The sequence below is a fragment of the Salarias fasciatus genome, chromosome 3, assembly GCF_902148845.1.
Source record: "Salarias fasciatus chromosome 3, fSalaFa1.1, whole genome shotgun sequence".
In the NCBI taxonomy this organism is placed as follows: domain Eukaryota; kingdom Metazoa; phylum Chordata; class Actinopteri; order Blenniiformes; family Blenniidae; genus Salarias; species Salarias fasciatus.
In genome coordinates, this window is record NC_043747.1 from 2,077,688 (window position 1) to 2,096,477 (window position 18,790).

At 55.9% G+C, this 18,790-nt stretch overlaps 2 protein-coding genes across 2 annotated transcripts; one reads left to right on the forward strand and one right to left on the reverse strand.

Moving 5' to 3' along the window:
• The first annotated feature begins 1,453 nt into the window (after positions 1 to 1,453).
• On the forward strand, positions 1,454 to 8,816 carry zfta (zinc finger translocation associated). Its single transcript, XM_030087092.1, has 6 exons — positions 1,454 to 1,924; positions 3,310 to 3,804; positions 3,907 to 3,945; positions 4,359 to 4,721; positions 6,189 to 6,656; positions 6,742 to 8,816. Exons 1-6 carry the CDS (start codon positions 1,795 to 1,797, stop codon positions 7,200 to 7,202), a joined length of 1,956 nt encoding a protein of 651 aa, XP_029942952.1. The 5' UTR covers positions 1,454 to 1,794; the 3' UTR covers positions 7,203 to 8,816.
• Positions 8,817 to 11,900: 3,084 nt separating this feature from the next.
• rtn3 (reticulon 3) lies at positions 11,901 to 18,211 on the reverse strand (the record flags this gene model as incomplete). Its single annotated transcript, XM_030088370.1, has 6 exons — positions 11,901 to 13,927; positions 14,068 to 14,126; positions 15,633 to 15,679; positions 15,977 to 16,046; positions 16,487 to 16,625; positions 17,982 to 18,211. Coding segments are annotated over 6 exons (594 nt in total), but the record flags the coding sequence as incomplete, so codon positions are not given.
• Between the last annotated feature and the right edge of the window lie 579 nt (positions 18,212 to 18,790).

Sequence of the window (18,790 nt, forward strand, 5' to 3'; positions counted from 1 at the left end):
AAACAAATGTAGTTTTTTGTGACTGTGGTCTGAGAAAAAGGCTGAGGTCTGATTTATTCATTACACTTCACTGGCCATGTATAGGAAGCTTTTATTTTTCATGTGATTCATGGCGGGATTCAGGTGCTGGGCTCACGTGGAGGCAGGTGTGTTATGGTGATGCATTCAGGTGCATTAGAGTAGAACTGGAGAGACCAAACCTTTAAAGACGACAGGAATAGAAACATTAAGAAACAGTAACATATGTCCTTATCAAAAAAAAAGTAAGAAGAGAAAAGACAGAGAACAGTTAGACAGAGGTCCATGGACGTGCGGCTGTTTCTGCTCGTGACCTCTTCGTTTCTAGAGCCTCGGCCTCGTGTTTAACACGGCGTTCAGATCAGGACGATTCTGTGACAAACGCACTCAGAAATGAGTGTGTGTGAGCCTTTAAAGGCTTCAACCTGGGATCTCTCATCCACCCCAACAATAACAAAAGACCACGTTTGATGACGTCACGCAGAAGCGGAGGATCATGGGAGTTGTAGTTTTCACCGTTTACAAGCAGCCTTCTGATAAAAACCCATCCAGACACTTTCATGTTGACTGAAGTCCAGATGTGTTCATCCTCCTCGGTGTCCCACAGCAGCTCCAGGCCAGCAGGCTGCTGCCAGCTGCACCAGAGGTTTCCTCGTGACAGGAAGGGGATTGGACAGGAAACCAGGCACAGCCAATCACAACCAGAGGTGGGTGGGGCTTAGTGTGGCTGCACTTCCTGACAACTCAGGTTCCTCCAGTGATCACAGGGTGTTGATTCTGTTAAAAATACAGATTGATGATCCACCTCCCCCCATTCCCCCACCCCCCTCAGAGCGGCTGAGGTCCCTGCACTCCAGTCAGCATGACCACCAGCAGGGGACGGGCTCTGGTTCCACCTCACATGGTTTTAGGCTGTGGGAATACTCCTGCATGAGAGAACATGCAAACTCCAACCAGCTGAACACTGCTCCACCAGCTCACTAATAATCAGTAAATTCAGGAAACTTGTCAAATCAATATTTTCATGGATATTACTTCCAGGTTGATGGATTTACTGTCATCTTGTTAAATGAGCCTATTATTGAACAACGGCCTTGTGTCCAGACTGAAGCTGTTCGGGGTCAGCGTGGATGTCCTGCTTCCTGGAGGTCAGTCAGCTTGGTTCAGAGTGTTAACTGGTCGAACTGCTGTTTTTCCCTGACTGACAGTCTTCTGTCCCCCTGACTCTTGCTGTTTCTCTGGATCGTGTCCTCTGCCGTCCCTCAGGGACAGCCTGTCCAGCGGTCCTGCAGGTGCTGCAGCTCCAGCTGACGGGACTTGTTGACTGGTGGGAGGTGGAGGTGATGGAGGCAGCGTGGAGCCGCCAGGGGCCCCGGCCCCCCCGGGGTGGCTGCGCACCGCCAGCGCTGCTACTGTCTCTTTAAATTTACCCAGGAGCCCCTTAAGGAGCCCCAGGGGCCCCTAGTCCGGCTCCCCACCCTGAAGACAAGCAGGAGCCTTAAATCCATGAGCGGAGGCCCGACGAGCCGAGCAGCGCCCGGCCGGCCGCCCGTCGCCCCGATACCTGCCGGTGTGATTGGATGAAAAGTTAAGTTGGGGTCGGCGGTGGAGGGGGGGACGCTGCGTGTCGAGCGGCGCGGAGCGGCGCGGCGTGAACCGTGTCCCCGCCGGAGCATGCGGTTGTTGTGCGTGTGACATGCCCGGAGCCACGCAGCGGTGACGGGGAGGACGGACGGAGGAAGAGCGGGGCAGCAGCGCGCGGCGGCCGGGCCGGGGATGGACGAGGAGCCGGCGGAGAGCGAGCCGCTGGAGCCCGCGGAGCTCCGGAGCTGCGAGCAGCCCGAGCTGCTCTCATTAATAATAAGCGGGGAGGAGGAAGCGACGCAGGACGGCAGCGAGCCGGGAGGTAGCGGAACACCGCCGTCACTGCTTTACTGCTTGTTTGTTTGTTTGGACCGGGGGGGTCGGAGAGCGGGGGGCTCGGCCCGGGGAGGCAGACAGTTAATCCGTGTCAGGGACAAAGCCCGGAGCAGCATGGCCCCTCCGTCTGTGGCTCCTATAAACAAAGGCTCAACAGCACGCAGGCAGGCAGCGCACCGGCACACGGCGGCCCCCAGCGGCCAGCGGCGGTACTGCAGTCATCCGGCGGCCCCCAGCGGCCAGCGGCGGTACTGCACCGCAGCCACCCTGTACACGGGGGCCCCCAGCGGCCAGCGGCGGTACTGCAGCCACCCTGTACACGGCGGCCCCCAGCGGCCAGCTGCGGTACTGCAGCCACAGGCCTCTGTGCTCAGGATGGGGTTGAGGATCTGGACCAGACCCCAACCTCCAGTTGTGAGACATGAAGCCAATGCAGAAGTGCAGAAAAGCTGTAATTCTGGGGATATTCCAGAAGGGGGCGATGATGTTTTAAGAAGAGCAAGAGTCCCATTAGAACCCATTCAAAAATATCAGCGTGCAAATAAACAGATAAAGTGCCTGGTTTCAGAACATGTTCTGGTCTCTGTTGCTAGTTTCTACAAGCGTGTCGTCTAGACCAGACTCCCATTTTCACATAAATCATCTCTTGATTTTATTTTATGATTTAAAGTTTTGCACAAATCAGCCAATTATAATGTTTGTGCTGTTCATGTTTTAAGATTCACTCCGTCTTCATCCTATTCTGGTCCCAAAACCTCCCTGTAATCAAATTAGTACAACCAGAATGAACTGGACTCATAAAGACCAACTGATAACAACCACCTCTGAGACCTCGGACCTCAGTCCACCCCTGAGACCTCAGTCCACCCGTGAGACCTCAGTCCACCCCTGAAACCTCAGTCCACCTCTGAGACCTCAGTCCACCTCTGAGACCTCAGTCCACCCCTGAAACCTCAGTCCACCTCTGAGACCTCTGTCCACCTCTGAGACCTCAGTCCACCCCTGAGACCTCAGTCCACCCCTGAGACCTCAGACGTGGAGACGGGATTGAGGAGGTCCTGGAAGTATTCCTTCCACTGTCCATAATGTCCCCAGTGGACGTTAATCCACAGCTGACTGTCACCAGTGTGGTTCCCTGAGCGAGACCTTTGACCCCCACCGCCAGGCTACACTAGATTGTACATAAACACACCAGTCAGCCAGATCATTCTGACCAGTGCATTATTCTTTGATCCCGACACATCGGTGGGAGACAAAGCGACCGTTTTCTCCCGGAAGTTGATTTGCTGGATGCGGTTGAAGTGGAGGAGGTCTGATGGAGCGGCCTCAGTTCTAATGAGCTCGCCTGCTGCTTGTTCCTGTTCCTGCCAGACGAGGGCGCTCTGGCTAACGGCCACGGCGAGGAGGAGCGTGAGCCCGGCGTGAGCACGCCGGTGCGATCCCCGGGCACCAGCTACTGGAGCATCACCGAGGGCCCGGACCACCCGCTGCTGCTGTCCCCGGCCCCCGGCCCCTCCGGCCGGAAGCCCCGGGTGCAGCGGGCGTCCCGGCCGGGCCTGAGCCGCATCCCGGGCCGCGACCACCGCCGCTACTACCACGAGTACTGGCGCAGCGAGTACCTGATGGACTTCGACCCCCAGAGGCACGGCATGATCTGCATGGTGTGCGGCAGCTCGCTGGCCACGCTGAAGCTCAGCACCATCAAGAGGCACATCCGGCAGAAGCACCCGGACTCCCTGCTGTGGAGCGCCGCCGACAAGGAGGTGATCCGCTCCGGCTGGGAGAGCCACCTGGGCCTGTCCGGGGGCCCCGAGGCCCCGCCCCCCGCCGGGGCCGGCCCCGAGGCGCCGCGGCCGCACGCCGCCGGTGAGTACGGCCGGGGCGGGGAGGACCATGAAGGATTCCAGTCACACAGAATTTCTTTGTGCATTTAAGGTAATAAACTCCACTCGTCCATCTTTTTCGCAGCTTTATCCAGCCTGGAGCCAGCGGGCAACACCTGTACAGGTGAACACACACACACACACACACACAGAGACACCCCATCTTCATATTCTCTATTCTAGTGTTACAATCTTGTTTTGATATTCTTACTTGTCAGACTCCGTATAAACCAGTGTATAAAACCAGGTAATCTCAGGACAAAAACCCAAACAGGAAGAACATGCAGGCTCAGCCTGGACTCGAACCGGAGAGCGTCAGGCTGTGGTGAGAATGCAAACCACTACTCCACCGTGACAGACCAGTGCACGTCAGTTCAGATGGTCACAGACTTTATGTGAAGTCTGTAAAGATGTTTGAATTTTATCCGCTAACTGAGCTCTTCCTCTTGGACCAGTTTCACCCAGAATGCACTGCACCACATCCCACTGTGTACCACTGATCACAGCCTGGACTCCGATGTGTCCCTCGTCCCTCAGGAGAGCCCGCAGACCCCCTGTCCCCCCAGGACCAGCCCCAGCAGCCCCCCAGCGTGTCCCCGCCCCCTGCGGAGGGCGAAGCCCCCCCGCCGGGCGAGGAGGAGGAGCCGGACCCGTCGGCGCCGTCGGCCCGCACCCTGGAGCGCTACCTGAATGACTCGCTGCACGCCTGGTTCCGCCAGGAGTTCCTGATGGAGTACGAGGCGGAGGCGGGCCGCCTGCTGTGCATGGTGTGCGGCGCCCAGCTGCCCTCGCTGCACCTGGACCACATCAAGAGCCACGTGTTGGACACCCACCCCAACTCCCTGGTCTACAGCTCCGAGGAGAAGCACTGCATCCTGCAGGCCTGGGCCCAGACGCACGGTACGGACAGGACCACCCAAACCCCCGGTCTGATTAGGGCTAGAGTTCACCTGACTGGTCCGGGTCCGGGTCTGGGTCAGGGTTCAGGAGAGCTTTAATGCATGAACCAAACTTTCCCAGGAAGTCCCTGAGGTGGACTCTGGTCCGGATCAACAGGGCGTCTGTGAAAGCCTCCCAAAGAACCTGAATAAGTACCAGTAGATAAGGTTTAAACCAGGCTGAATGACATTCAGAAACACAGTAATGACCATTAAAAAACCAGGCAAAGATCCACTAGAACAAAGTCCAGAGACCAGTTAAAAACCGGTCTAACAAACTGGTCCAAACTGGTTTAGGAACCAGTGTGGAACCAGGTTTAAAAACCTTTTAGAATCCAGTTTGAAGCTGATTGGACCAAAGTCCAGAAACCAGTAAGAAGTGAGTTTGAAACCGGTTTGAACAGGCTGAGGACGAGCCTGGTAAACCAGCCCCGCCCACTCCACATCCACATCTGGACTGTGGAGCCGGGTGGGTCTGGGGGCTGACGGCACACTTCAGCCAATCAGCGCTTCAAAAGAAATGCATCATCAAAATGCATTAGCTTCTCTAAGGGCTAGCTTTAGCTCTTTAGCTCTAGCTTCTCTCAGGGCTAGCTTTAGCTCTTTAGCTCTAGCTTCTCTAAGGTTAGCTTTAGCTCTTTAGCTCTAGCTTCTCTAAGGTTAGCTTTAGCTCTTTAGCTCTAGCTTCTCTCAGGGCTAGCTTTAGCTCTTTAGCTCTAGCTTCTCTAAGGTTAGCTTTAGCTCTTTAGCTCTAGCTTCTCTAAGGTTAGCTTTAGCTCTTTAGCTCTAGCTTCTCTCAGGGTTAGCTTTAGCGCTAGCTTCTCTCAGGGTTAGCATTAGCTCTTTAGCTCTAGCGTCTCTCAGGGTTAGCTTTAGCTCTAGCTTCTCTAAGGGCTAGCTTTAGCTCTTTAGCTCTAGCTTCTCTCAGGGTTAGCTTTAGCTCTAGCTTCTCTCAGGGTTAGCTTTAGCTCTTTAGCTCTAGCTTCTCGACACGCAACGACACTCCAAAACGTCTTTTCCTGTTAGAACCTCACCAGGCCAGACCAGGCTCTTTCTTTGTTGTAATTCTTGGTATTTCGACTGTAACTTTACTTATTGCAGCTTTCAGACGATGGTTAAAGTTTATCTCCGTAATCTCCGCGACGCGCAGTGATGGCGTCACTTCCGGTTTAGCCGCCGGAATTTGCCAAAAACATTTGAAAACAAACCGTGGAAACGCTGAATGACTCCGGCGGTTTTACGGATGACTCGCATTCTCTTTCTATGGCCTTGTCCCCAGACCCTCCCCAGCTCCAAAATACAAATGTGGATTTGGAGTGGGCGGGGCCGGTTCACGAGCCTTCCTGAGGACCTCTGAGAGAGCAGGTTCAGTAGAACGGACTCTTGTCCCCGATGTCTCTGATGTCTCCAATGTTTCTGTGTTGTACAGAAGAGTCTGAAAACTCTGTCCAATCAGAGCCCAACACCAAAGAGACCGTGGCGGACCACTTCAGCGAGGACGCAGAGGCCCTCCACCTGGACCCCCACCTGGACCCCCACCTGTTCCCGGAGGGCGACGGCACTTTAACTCAGGACACCTGTCTCATCGGGGAGGACGGGGGTGTCGGGGCCACGCAGCTGGGCCCCCCGACCCCCCGCCAGCCCAAGAGGAGGCGCCTGCGGGGGGGCGACCCGTGGCGGCTCCGCCTGGACTACCTGGTGGCCTACGGACCGCGGGCGCAGGGAACCTTCTGCATGGTCTGTTCTCAGGTTCTGCACGAGACCAAGGTGAGCAGCTTCCGGCGCCACATCCAGGAGTGCCACCCCGAGACCACCGCCCTGAGCCTGGAGGACCGGGAGGCCATGGCCGCCGCCTGGACCAAAGACTCCCCCGGCGAGGGGCCGCCCCCCACGGACGGTGAGCGCAGAGGAGAACCCAGTTCCTGCAAAACCGTCTGTGTCGGGTCAAAGGTCGTCTGAAGTTCACGTCTTCCCCCCTGCAGAAACCCTCCCCGCCGAAGCCGGGGACGCCCCCCCCGACGACGCCACGGGCGGCCGACAGGTGAAGAAGGAGGAGGGCGGAGGCGGCGGGCGGGGCAAGTGGCGGGACGGCGGCGGCGCCCCGGCGCCCCCCCGGCAGGGCCACTACCCCGGCAAGGACCAGCGCCGCAACTACCAGGCGCGCTGGAGGATGGACTACCTGATGGACTACGACGGCCGCCGCCACGGCCTCATCTGCATGGTGTGCGGCGCCACGCTGGCCACGCTGAAGGTCAGCACCATCAAGAGGCACATCCAGCAGGTGCACCCCCACTCGCTGGACTTCACCCCCCAGGAGCGGCAGCAGGCGCTGCAAGGCTACAGCCAGAGCGGCCTGCCCTTCCTGCACTCCGAGGACTGCTTCCCCCCCCAGGACCACGGACCGCCCACCACCGAGCCGGGACCCCCGCCCTGCAGCTCCTAGAGGGGCTGCTGCCCCCCGCTGCCCCGCTGAACCCCCCACTGCCCCGCCCAGCAGCTCCTGGAGGGGGCTGTCAGCAGGGGGTAATTCTACGAGGGCGGGGCCCCGTTGTAGGTGGGGCTGTGGTTGTGGGCGGGGCCCTGTTGGTAGGAGGGGCTGTGGTTGTGGGCGGGGCCCTGTTGGTAGGTGGGGCTGTGGTTGTGGGCGGGGCCTGCTGTGCTCTCAGGAAGTGACGGTGTGTGAAGACAACGCAGCACTTTGTGTTGGAGTGTGAGCTGACGGAGTGATTGACGCCCTCCTGTCAGACCCTGACTCTTGTTTACAGCCCCCCCCCCCCCCCTGTAAATACAGACGGATGTTTTCTTTCTTAAAGCACTTTTAGGTTTCTACTGCGCCTCTTTTCTACCCCTCATGCCCCCGGCGCTTCACTTCCTCCTTCACTGTATAAAGTTTATGCAAAGACCGACTGGAGGACCGGATCCGTCTCTTCATCCGGACCACCAAACTCAGGGATTGTTTCTCCATCAGCCAGCGCTCCAGCAGAGACCTTCAGGACGGACAATCAGAGCCACTGTCCAGAGACCCCCAGACCCCCCAGATCCCCCAGACCCCCCCAGATCCCCCAGACCCCCCAAGATCCCCCAGACCCCCCAGATCCCCACAGAGGTCTCCAGAGATCATCCAAAGACAACCTCAGAGACCCCCTAGACATCCCTCCCCCTCAGAGTCCCTCCAGACCCTCCGGCCCCCCAGGGGCCTCCCCGCCCCCCCAGCCGAACCCTGGGCTGCAGACTGAGGAGTCCTTGAGGCTCAGTGATGAATCAGAGCCAAGATTCAGACGTTTCTACCTTTTTTAATCATTTGTAATTTATTGTTTCTTTTGTCCAGCTTCAACTTTAATTCCTTTTTTTCTTCTAGCATTAGTTTTTATTGTGAACATTTATTTTCCCGATCCTCTTTCTGCCATTTTGTTTTTTTTTGAAGAACTTTTTCTTGCCCTTATTTATATTTCTGGCCAACATGTCTTCTTCTCTTCAGCATTTATTTTCATTGTGCTAATTTCTCCCTCTATTTATTTCTTACTTGCATCTTTCTTCTTCTTTTTTTGGCTTGGATTGATTTTTTTTTCAACGTTCTCTGTATGTTTTCGGTTTGCTTGGTTTCATCTGGAATCCCTTGTTTGTAGAAAAGGAGCAGGTCTTGAAACAAACCCAACGGAGACAAAGCACTTAACCCGCCTTCTTCACCTCTCAGCCAGAGACCAGCTCCCCGACGCCCACAGAACGCCAAGAGAGAAAACCCCGGGAGGCCAAGACTAATGTTTATTCACAACTCATGAGATGAGGAACATTCTAATATATTATTTATTCCCGCGGAGGAAGCCTCTGGTTTGTGTGGCTCCACAGTTCCTGGGTATTTATTGAGAACCGAGGCCTGAAACGCAGACCCTGCTTCAGAGAGGAGGGAGCAGCACTTATGATCTGCTGAGTGTGTGTGTGTGTGTGTGTGTGTGCGTGCATGCGTGTCTGTGTGTGTGCGTCGACCTTGTTTCTCTTCTTTCATCTGTACATGGCCAACATGTGACTTTTGCATCATGTCCTCAGTGATCTTTGAATAAACGCTCCACACAGCAGGGGGTCTGCGAGTCTTCTGTCCATCATGACGGCGGTCAGCTGATAAACCCGGTCCTGCTGGTCATCAGTCAGTGGGATCCATCCAGGCCAGATGACCAAAAGAGCTATTTTCATGACTTTCCTCCCAAATCGAGCTGATCTGGAGCCGCAAACCACATCCAACCCGTGAAGAGAACATCAGTCAGTTCTGCCCAGTTGCCTTGCTTAACGTGGAGGGTAAGATCTTCTTCGGAGTCATTACGCAAATGATGGCCGAGTGCCTGCACAGGGATGAGTTTGTGGATACATCCGTTCAGAAGGCAGGAATATCAAGGTTCTCTGGGTGCCTCGAATGATCTGGCACCAGATCCAGATGGCTAAACTGGAGAAAGGCACCTCCATGCAATCATCTTGGATCTTGAGAACGCCTTCGGCTCTGTGCCCCATGAGCTTCTCTGGACTTCCTTCAAATTCTTTAACATCCCGGACACCGTCATAACCCTGGTCTTTCAGGACCTGCAGTTTTGCTTCTCTGCGCCTGAATTCACCACCTCGTGGCAACACCTGGAAGGAGGCATCATGGCCGGATGTACCGTCTCTCCTTTGGCGTTCACCATGGCGATGGAGGTCATCTTCCGAGCCTCAGAACGGGTTGTAGGAGGACAGAGACTCGGCTCTTGCCGCCGCCCCTCCCCCCTCAGAGCCTACATGGACGACATCCCCACCTTGACTACCACCGTCCCATGTACCAGGAGGTTACTCAGAAAACTTGAGGAGAACATTAATTGGGCCTGTATGAAGATTAAGCCATCGAAGTCACGCAGCATGTCGGTGGTGAAGGGAGCGCTTGCAGACCTGATCGGAGATGATCCAATCCCCACTGTGTCTGAGCAGCCAGTCAAAAGCCTGGGAAGGCACTATGACGCAAGCCTGAAAGATAAGAACCAGGTCAAGCAACTGTGCAGCGACATCAATGCAGGCTGACTGACAATACCCAGCTGCCTGGGAAAGTAAAGTCCTGGTGCTTCCAGTTTGGCCCGCTACCCCGGGTGTTGTGGCCCTTGGCAGTCTGTGAGGTGCCAATCTCAAGAGTAGAGAAGCTGGAGAGAAGAGTCGCTGTCTTCATTAAGAAGTGGCTCGGAGTTCCACACTGCCTCACCACCACAGGCCTGTACGGACAAAGTGTCCTCAAGCTGCCGCTCACCGGCCTTACGGAGGAGTTCAAGTACGCCGAAACACGTCTGAAGACGACCTTGAACGAATCCAAAGATCCGGTGGTTAGGGGCAATGCACCTACCGTGGCTGCTGGCCGAAAGTCGACACCAGCAAGAGCGGTGGAAGAGGCAACAGCGGCTCGTAGACATGCTGACATTGTGGGGAATGTTCAGCAAGGAAGAGGAGGTCTTGGATTAGCAGCCAGCCGTCCATCTTGGAGAAGTACCGCTGCGCCAGCGCGGAGGAAGATTGTGGTGGAGGAAGAGCGGCGTCAGGAGGAGGCGGCAAGACGGACCCAGGCAGTTGACCCTGGTAAACAGACCCTGTGGACGCGGTGGGAAGGAGTCCAGAGGAGGAAGGGCCATGGCTGCAAGGAACCTGAGCTTCGCCATCAGAGCTCCATACGATGTCCTTCCAGCACCAGCTAACCTCCACCAGTGCTTTGGTGAAGATCCTGTGTGCTTCCTGTGCGCCAACTAGCCAGCCTCCCTCGGTCACAGCCTCACCCGGGGACGGTACACCTGGCGGCACAACCAGAGCAACTCCACACCATCAGAGAGAAGCCACGCCACTGGACGATGCTGGCAGATACATCTCAGGACTGGTCACCCTGCGGCTGGCCGCCTCTGGAGATGGTGTGTAGCGTGAAAGGCCGAAGCACCCTACGACCCAGAGGAACACCACTGATGATACCCGGAAATTCATTCCTCCTTCAAGTCTACCATTCACCGACAAGTCCACCGATTGCACGTGCTCACACTAACATATTGTGTTTTCTGGAATCCTAAAATGAGGCTGATGCAGCTCATGAAGTTTCATAATGGTTTTGATGCACAAACAAAAACTATATCCATCGATGTACTAAAGGTTCTAACGTCAGTTCATGTAGTTGCCTGTTTTTCTGCCTGATTTTAAAAGCTTTGTTCTTCTTTTCAAGCATTTTTTTAGACAAATTCCAAATTTCAGCAGTTTTAACCATTTTATCTTTTAAGCAGTTTTCTTCTTACAGAAATTCTTACTTTTTTTAGGCCATTCTATAATTCCTCCCCCCATTTTCTGTGGTTTTAGTTTTACTTGTACCTTTTTAAAATCCCTTTTGAACCAAGAGTGACAATTCTTTAGTGAAAGTACTCAAATGTTTATGTACGTTTCATTCTGTGGAAGCTTCATGGAGCCGCTACAGAGAGATTAAGAGCCACATGTGGCCCCAGAGCCGCAGGTTGAACACCCCTGATCCAGACTCACCTTTGGAACCTGGAACCCAGAGTCATTTTATCAGAGGACTTGAAAAATAAAGCACACCGACTCATTGGTCCAGCATTGATTATTTCTCTATTGATCAGCGGCCAATCAGAAGCTGTGCGATCAGAACAGCAGTGAGTTCCAGGACAGGCCTGCTTCACATCCCATAATATCCCGCAGTCTGAAACATGTTGCGTACATACTGTACATCCTAAGATCTAGTTTTTGTTTGTGAATCAAAACCATATACGAGACTTCCTGAGCTGCAGTCGCCTCATTTTAAAGGTTAAAGGTTCTTTATGACTCCAGAACAGCTGGAAGTCACTGAACAGTTCTTTTGGTCAGAAAGGCTACAGAACCCTGCTCTGGACTTAAGATACCTTTTTTTTTTGTTTAAATTAAAGGTTAGATTAAACTCCTCATGTGGCAGAAAAAATTTGTAAAAGTTTCATGCCGCCTGCAGCCACTAGGGGGCAGTGAAGCACCGCAGAAAGCTGCTACCGCTGGAATTCTGCAGAATTCAAACTAAAAACTCAGCAGGTGAACAGGTAGCGAGAGAGAGAGAGAGAGAGAGAGAGAGAGAGAGCGCCCCCTGCTGGACCCCCCTGGTAAAGAAGAGGCCAGACCCCGGGACCTTTCAGGTGTTTTTATTAATTTCACTTTGACATCAGTACAGAGACCACAGACGGTTTTTTTTCTCAGTTTTCTTTTTCTTTTTTTTAACTTCCTGCAACATCTTTCCCAAAGCTTCAAAAAGAGGAACAAAAAAAAAAAAAAGAACAAGTGGAAGCTAAATACAAAAAACAGCTGATGTTAGTGAACGAGACCAGAGTCCAAAAGAAAACAGATCCAACACACACTCTCTCTCTCACACACACACACACACACTCACTCCCACACAGAGGAGAAGCCACATCCTACCGTATATTACACTAAAGAGCTCCAGGGTCAAAGGTCAGCTCGGGGAAAAGACCCGCAGCGGCTCCGGCACGTGCACGCAATCACACACACACACACACAACCCAGAGTGTGAGCCGGAGGTTCAGGATCGGAGCAGCCAAGGTGAGAAAACAAAACAACAAAAAAAAAAAAAACGAGACAAGACTGTCAGCTTCTCTACAGCTTCAGATAAAATCAGATTTTCACTCCCGGCTGATTTCTACACATTCCATCCAAACGCAAACCGACTTCTGGTCACAACAGTTCATTTAGGAGAAGCGGTGGTGAAAGGCCGCCGCCGCCGTGAGCAGCACCGCCGGAGCCGCCGCCGAACGCCGGAGACCCTGTGCCGCCGCTCCTTCTTCACATGCAAATAAATAACGTGGAAACGTGGCGCCGCCGCCGCCGCCGTGAACCCGCCGCTACCCTGCAAATCCACAACGCTCTAGAGGCTAGCAGCGTTAGCATCGCTCCATCTTCCAGTCAGAGCCTGCTCCGCTCACCCACAATCCCCTGCTCCCGGGATGAAATGGATATACTGAGCGCTGTTAGCATTTAGCATTAGCATCTACAGCAGATTACAATAGATTCAGAGGTGGAGCAACTCCGTGAAACATGCTAGCCGCTAACTCAGCAGCTAGCCTTCAGGCGGGACTCGCTGCTGATATTTAAAGTTTTTCTCACTTTTTAATCTCTCAGCTGCTTCAAAACGACGGTTTAGCGTTTTCCAGTGTAGCGCAGGAGAGCTAGCGTCACACAGCTAGCATGCAGGGGGCGAGCGCCGCCCGGTCCCGGGCCGGGGGCCGAGGGCGCGACGGTTTCACTGCCGCCTGAACCCCAAGGAGGTGGAGACGAGCGAGCGAGAACCACGAGAGACCCGAGGACGGGACAGCGTGGGGGACGGGGGACAGACACGGGACATGCTTCAGCCTCCACCCGCCTCGGCCCGCCACCGGGAACGTCCAGAGAAGAAGAACCCCCCCGGGGACCGGAGGCCGGGCCGAGGCGTCCAGCGGGGACCGGAGGCCGGGGGCTGGGCCGAGGCGTCCAGCGGGGACCGGAGGCCGGGGGCCGGGCCGAGGCGTCCAGCGGGGACCGGAGTATTTACACGTCCAGAAAACTGGTCAAAAAAAGCAGGTGATCCGGAGAACTAGACCCAACCGGAGCTGCAGACACGCCGTCCTCAGGGGGGAGGAGGGGACCGGACCCAGGAGAACCCAGCGCGGTGGCAGAGGACGGCGTCTCCGGGTCCAGGTCTGGTTCCGGTCCCGGAGAGCCGTCCTCCTTCAGGGGAACGGCGGGTTTGAGAGTACAGACTTTTGCTTTAATATGAGAGACAGACAGACAGCCGTCCCGTCCCCCCCCCCCCCGGCTCACTGGTCTGGTCCGGTCCGGTCCCGTCCCCCCCCCCGGCTCGGTCCGGTCCCCCCCCCCCCCTCGCCGTCGCCGCCTGCTGGGACTCTTCCTGTCTAACGCGAGTTAAGCTGCAGTAGTTTGTACATTGAACATGGAGAAGCTGAGATTCTCTACGTAGCAGGTCAGTGTAGTGAGGTGGTCAGGGAGGGGGAGGGGCCAGTTAGGCTGGGGGCGGGGCTTAACGGGGAGGAGGGGGAGGGGTTACGATGGTGATGAGGATGGTGGTGTTGTGAAGGTGTTGAAGGGGACGGCCATCACTCCGTTTTGCTGCGTTTCACAGCTCCAGGAAGTTTCTCTGGTAACCTGGGGGGGGGGGGGGGGGGGGAGAGATGGGGGGGGGGGGGGGGGGGGGGTGGGGGGCAGAACAAAGGCAGAGCAGGTGAGACGGGCGCCTGGTCACATGACTGCAGCAGCTCTCCTGATTGGTGGACGGGGGATCTTACTTGGCGATGGTGGTGTTGACTTGGGTGCGTGCCAGGTCGATGTACTGGTCGATCTGAGTCTGCAGGGACAGAGCAGAGGTCAGAGGTCACAGGTCAGAGGCACTGGGGTTTGAACCAGGGATCTCCCTGTGAGGCTGTTTAAACCACACTGCTCCATGAACCGTTCAATGTCACAGGCTGTTTGCTTCATTCTGAATGAAGTGATTGAGGATTCTGTTCCTGATCTCGTCTTTTCATGACAGATGAAGGATTAAATCCTCCTCAGCACCAAGGGGCTGTGGAGCGTTCTGATTGGACAGGAGGGCCGAGATGTAGTGACGCCTCCAGGAAGTCATAGTAGTTTTCAGGCCACATGGTGGCTTTAGAGCAGAGTGAGGTTCATGAGGATTCTGAGAGGAAGGAAAACCTCCCTGAAACACAGAGCAGCTTCACAGCAGAGGCTGGAGGAGGAGGAGGAAGAGGAGGAAGAGGAAGAGGAGGAGGAGGAGGAAGAGGAGGAGGAGGAGCAGGAGGAGGAAGAGGAGGAGGAGGAGGAGGAGGAGGAGGAAGAGGAGGAGGAGGAGGAGGAGGAGGAAGAGGAGGAGGAGGAGGAGGAGGAGGAGGAGGAGGAGGAGGAGCAGGAGGAGGAAGAGGAGGAGGAGGAGGAGCAGGAGGAGCAGGAGGAGGAGGAGGAGGAGCAGGAGGAAGAGGAGGAGGAGGAGGAGCAGGAGGAGGAGGAGGAGGAGGAGGAGGAGGAGGAGGAGGAGGAGGAGGAGGAGGAGGAGGAGGAGCAGGAGGAGGAAGAGGAGGAGGAGGAGGAGGAGGCAGGAGGAGGAGGAAGAGGAGGAGGAGGAAGAGGAGGAAGAGGAGGAGGAGAGGAGGAGGAGCAGGAGGAGGAAGAGGAGGAGGAGGAGCAGGAGGAAGAGGAGGAGGAGGAGGAGGAGGAGGACAGAGGAGGAGGAGGAGGAGGAGCAGGAGGAGGAAGAGGAGGAGGAGGAGGAGAGGAGGAGAGGAGGAGGAGGAAGAGGAGGAGAGGAGGAGGAGGAAGAGGAGGAGGAGGAGGAGGAGGAGGAGGAAGAGGAGGAGGAGGAGGAGCAGGAGGAAGAGGAGGAGGAGGAGGAGGAGGAGGCAGGAGGAGGAAGGAGGAGGAGGAGGAGGAGGAGCAGGAGGAGGAAGAGGAGGAGGAGGAGGAGGAAGAGGAGGAGGAAGAGGAGGAGGAAGAGGAGGAGGAAGAGGAGGAGAGAGGAGGAGGAGGAGCAGGAGGAGGAGGAAGAGGAGGAAGAGGAGGAAGAGCAGGAGGAAGAGGAAGAAGAGGAGGAGGAGGAGCAGGAGGAAGAGGAGGAGGAGGAGGAAGAGGAGGAGGAGGAGGAGGAGGAGGAGGAGGAGGAGGAGGAGGAGGAGGAGGAGGAGGGCTGACGAGGCAGAAACACTGAGCCCAGAGTGGAGACCGGAGCTGGACACCCGGGGGGGGGGGGGCGTGATGCTGGATGGTCTGCAGCTGGTCTGCAGCGACTCCATGAGGTCAGAGCAGCTACAGACAGACTTCAGTGTGTGTGTGATGACTACACACACACACAGATACACACCTTGTTCTTCTCATAGATGGGCGGCACGGCGAACAGCAGGATGTCAGCTGGAAAACAAAAACAATAGAAGTCAAACGTGTGTGTGTGTGTGTTGTGTTGTGTTGTGCTCCAGAAGCAGGGTGGAGTCCTGAACCTGCCACCAGGGGGAGCACCAGGCCTCTGAAGGCTGTTACTACAACCTGGATGGTGCTGTGACTGACCAGTCAACCTACCCTCCTGTGTTCACACTGATGACCTTCGACCTCTGAAGGAGCTTATTGATCTAAAACTCCCAGCTGTATGCTCATCCTGACAGGCAGGCATGAGGAGTGTGTGTGTGTGTGTGTGTGTGTGTGTGGACGTACCCAGGATGAGGATGGTGATTCCGTTGAAGACGGCTCCCACATAGGTCAGCAGCCACATGACCACAGCCAGCTACACACACACACACACACACACACACACACACACACACACACACACACACACACACACACACACACACACACACAGTTAGCTCCAGCAGGGTGTGATGCTGCAGCAGTAAGTGGGACAGGTTGTAGCAGCGCAGTGGGACTGTCCTCATTACCAGGAAGTCAAACACAGCGGAGAGTTTCACTGACACCTCTGGCTGTGGGGGGGTTAGGTTTGCTGTGTGTGTGTGTGTGTGTGTGTGTGTGGGGGGGGGGGGGGGGGGGGGCTGCTGAGGCTCACTGATCACTGTCTTGATCACTATCAGTGAATGAGAGCTGTGGTCCAGCTGTTTGGCTCATCAACTCTTAACCCCCCCCCCAATTACCTCAGGCTATTTTAAGACAGCTGATCTGACTCTGATTATACACATGACCCCCCTGAGGGGGGGGGGGGGGGCTCACCTTCAGGGAGTCCACCAGGTCCTCCACCAGGAAGAGGCGGCTCATCTGCTTCAGGGCTCGGTTGATGTAGGTCAGACTGGCGTCCACGTTCTTACGGAAGGTCTCTGGAGGGATGCTGACGTCCTTATCTATCAGCGACCTGTGGGGGGGGGGGCACAGGACCTGGTCACAGCTCCAGACACAGAACCAGTCCTCCTTCCAGACACACAGAACCGGGGTTCTAACATGGGTGTGAGCGTTGGAATAACAGGCGGTGGTGACAGCTGGAGGTGTTAAATAGCAGTGGGTCACCCACTTTCAGCCAGTCCACAGAGGACACCGGTTTTGATTCCCACTTCTCTGAGGCAGGAGGGGGTGGAGGGGGCTCCCCCTCGGCCTCAACCACACACCGCCTTCACCCAATGGCCGAGGGTGGAGGAGGGGGGGCGCTTCGTTTCTAACAGCCTCACACTGTTCAGACTGCAGCAACATGCTAACACCAAGGCTAGCATTCCGCTAACACCTGATAGCATCGTTCTAACAACCCGTTTTCACGCGCTAGCATCCTGCCAACATCACGCTAGCATCCTGTCAACACCACGCTAGCATCCTGCTAACACTCGGCTAGCATCCTGCTAACACCCGGCTAGCATTCCTGCAACCACCCGGCTCGCATTCCTGCAACACCGGCTAGCATTCTGCTAACACCCTGCTAGCATTCTGCTAACACCCGGCTAGCATTCCTGCTAACACCCGGATAGCATTCCTGCAAACACCCGGCTAGCATTCCTGCTAACACCCTGCTAGCATTCCTGCTAACACCCGGCTAGCATTCCTGCTAATACCCCGCTGTCATCCCGTCTTACACCCCGCTATCTACCTGCAAGCATCGCAGTAACACACCGCTAACATCTGCTAGCATCCTTTATAACACGCTGCTATCTTGCCACTAGCATGCTACTAGCACCCTGCAGTTGCTACCAGGAACAGAACCTCCAGAGAAACACCAACAGATCATTTCTCCAAGCAACCTGCTGCAACCTGCTCCACCCACATGAAGCTACACCCTAACAGGCTCCACCCACATGAAGCTACACCCTAACAGGCTCCGCCCACATGAAGCTACACCCTAACAGGCTCCACCCACATGAAGCTACACCCTAACAGGCTCCGCCCACACGAAACTACACCCTAACAGGCTCCGCCCACACAAAGCTACACCCTAACAGGCTCCGCCCACACGAAGCTACACCCTAACAGGCTCCGCCCACACAAAGCTACACCCTAACAGGCTCCGCCCACACGGAGCTACACCCTAACAGGCTCCGCCCACACGGAGCTACACCCTAACAGGCTCCGCCCACACAAAGCTACACCCTAACAGGCTCCGCCCACATGAAGCTACGCCCTAACAGGCTCCGCCCACATGAAGCTACACCCTACCCAGCTCGGCCTCCTGTGTGTTTACATGTCTGTTCTGCATCTGGACCCGGCCGGCCCTGGAGGGGGGTCTTACTTGAAGGGGTGTCCCTCGTTGGACTTCTGCACGGCCTGGACCACGGACTTGTAGATGCGGAAGGTGATGGTGACGCAGAGCAGCGCCAGCAGCAGGTAGGACGCCACGCTGATCACGCTGAAGGCCGCCAGCGACAGCAGCAGCAGCAGCGACAGCCCGAACACCACGCCCGACTTCTTCGGGTCCCGCCAGTGGATCAGGTCCTTCACTGCAGGGGGGGAGGGGGGAGGGGGGGGGGAGGGGGGGGGGGGTCAGTCTGCATTCACAGCATTTCACTCCTGCAACATCAAGTCGTTAGCATCCAGCGCCGCCACAAGTCGAGCATGCACAGGGCCGTTACGTAACGCTGCAATGGGCTGGCGCTGTCAGAGCGCCACTCCTCAGTGTGTGTGTGTGTGTGTGTGTGTGTGTGTGTGTGTGTGTGTGTGTGTGTGTGTGTAAAGGGGTATTAAAAAAGGAGCCTTGTGTAAGTGCTGGTGGAGGAGGCACGTGGGCCGATGCTGCCTGAGGGACGGTTCAGGCCTCAGTGCTCCGGCAAATTTAATGAGGACACGCACACACACACACACACACACGCGCAGACACACACACAGAGACACACTGAAGTTTCCTCACCACTCTGCTCCACACACTGGAATACAGACCAACTTTACAGCCTGAGCTGAAAGCAGGACGAGGAGCAGCCGGCGCGGTGGAGAAGTGTTAAACCTCGCCAACAGCACCAAGAGGTGGGAACCGGCACTGTGCTGCTCCCTCCTCCACAGTCAGGGTTCGAACCCCCCCGAGGCCTCAGCAATAGGTGGGGTTTC

Coding starts and splice junctions, on each gene's coding strand:
- zfta (XM_030087092.1), top strand. CDS start 1,795: ATGGACGAGGAGCCGGCGGAGAGCGAGCCGCTGGAGCCCGCGGAGCTC. Junction 1,925..3,309: donor GGACGGCAGCGAGCCGGGAG/GTAGCGGAACAC, acceptor TGTTCCTGCCAG/ACGAGGGCGCTCTGGCTAAC. Junction 3,805..3,906: donor GCCGCGGCCGCACGCCGCCG/GTGAGTACGGCC, acceptor TCTTTTTCGCAG/CTTTATCCAGCCTGGAGCCA.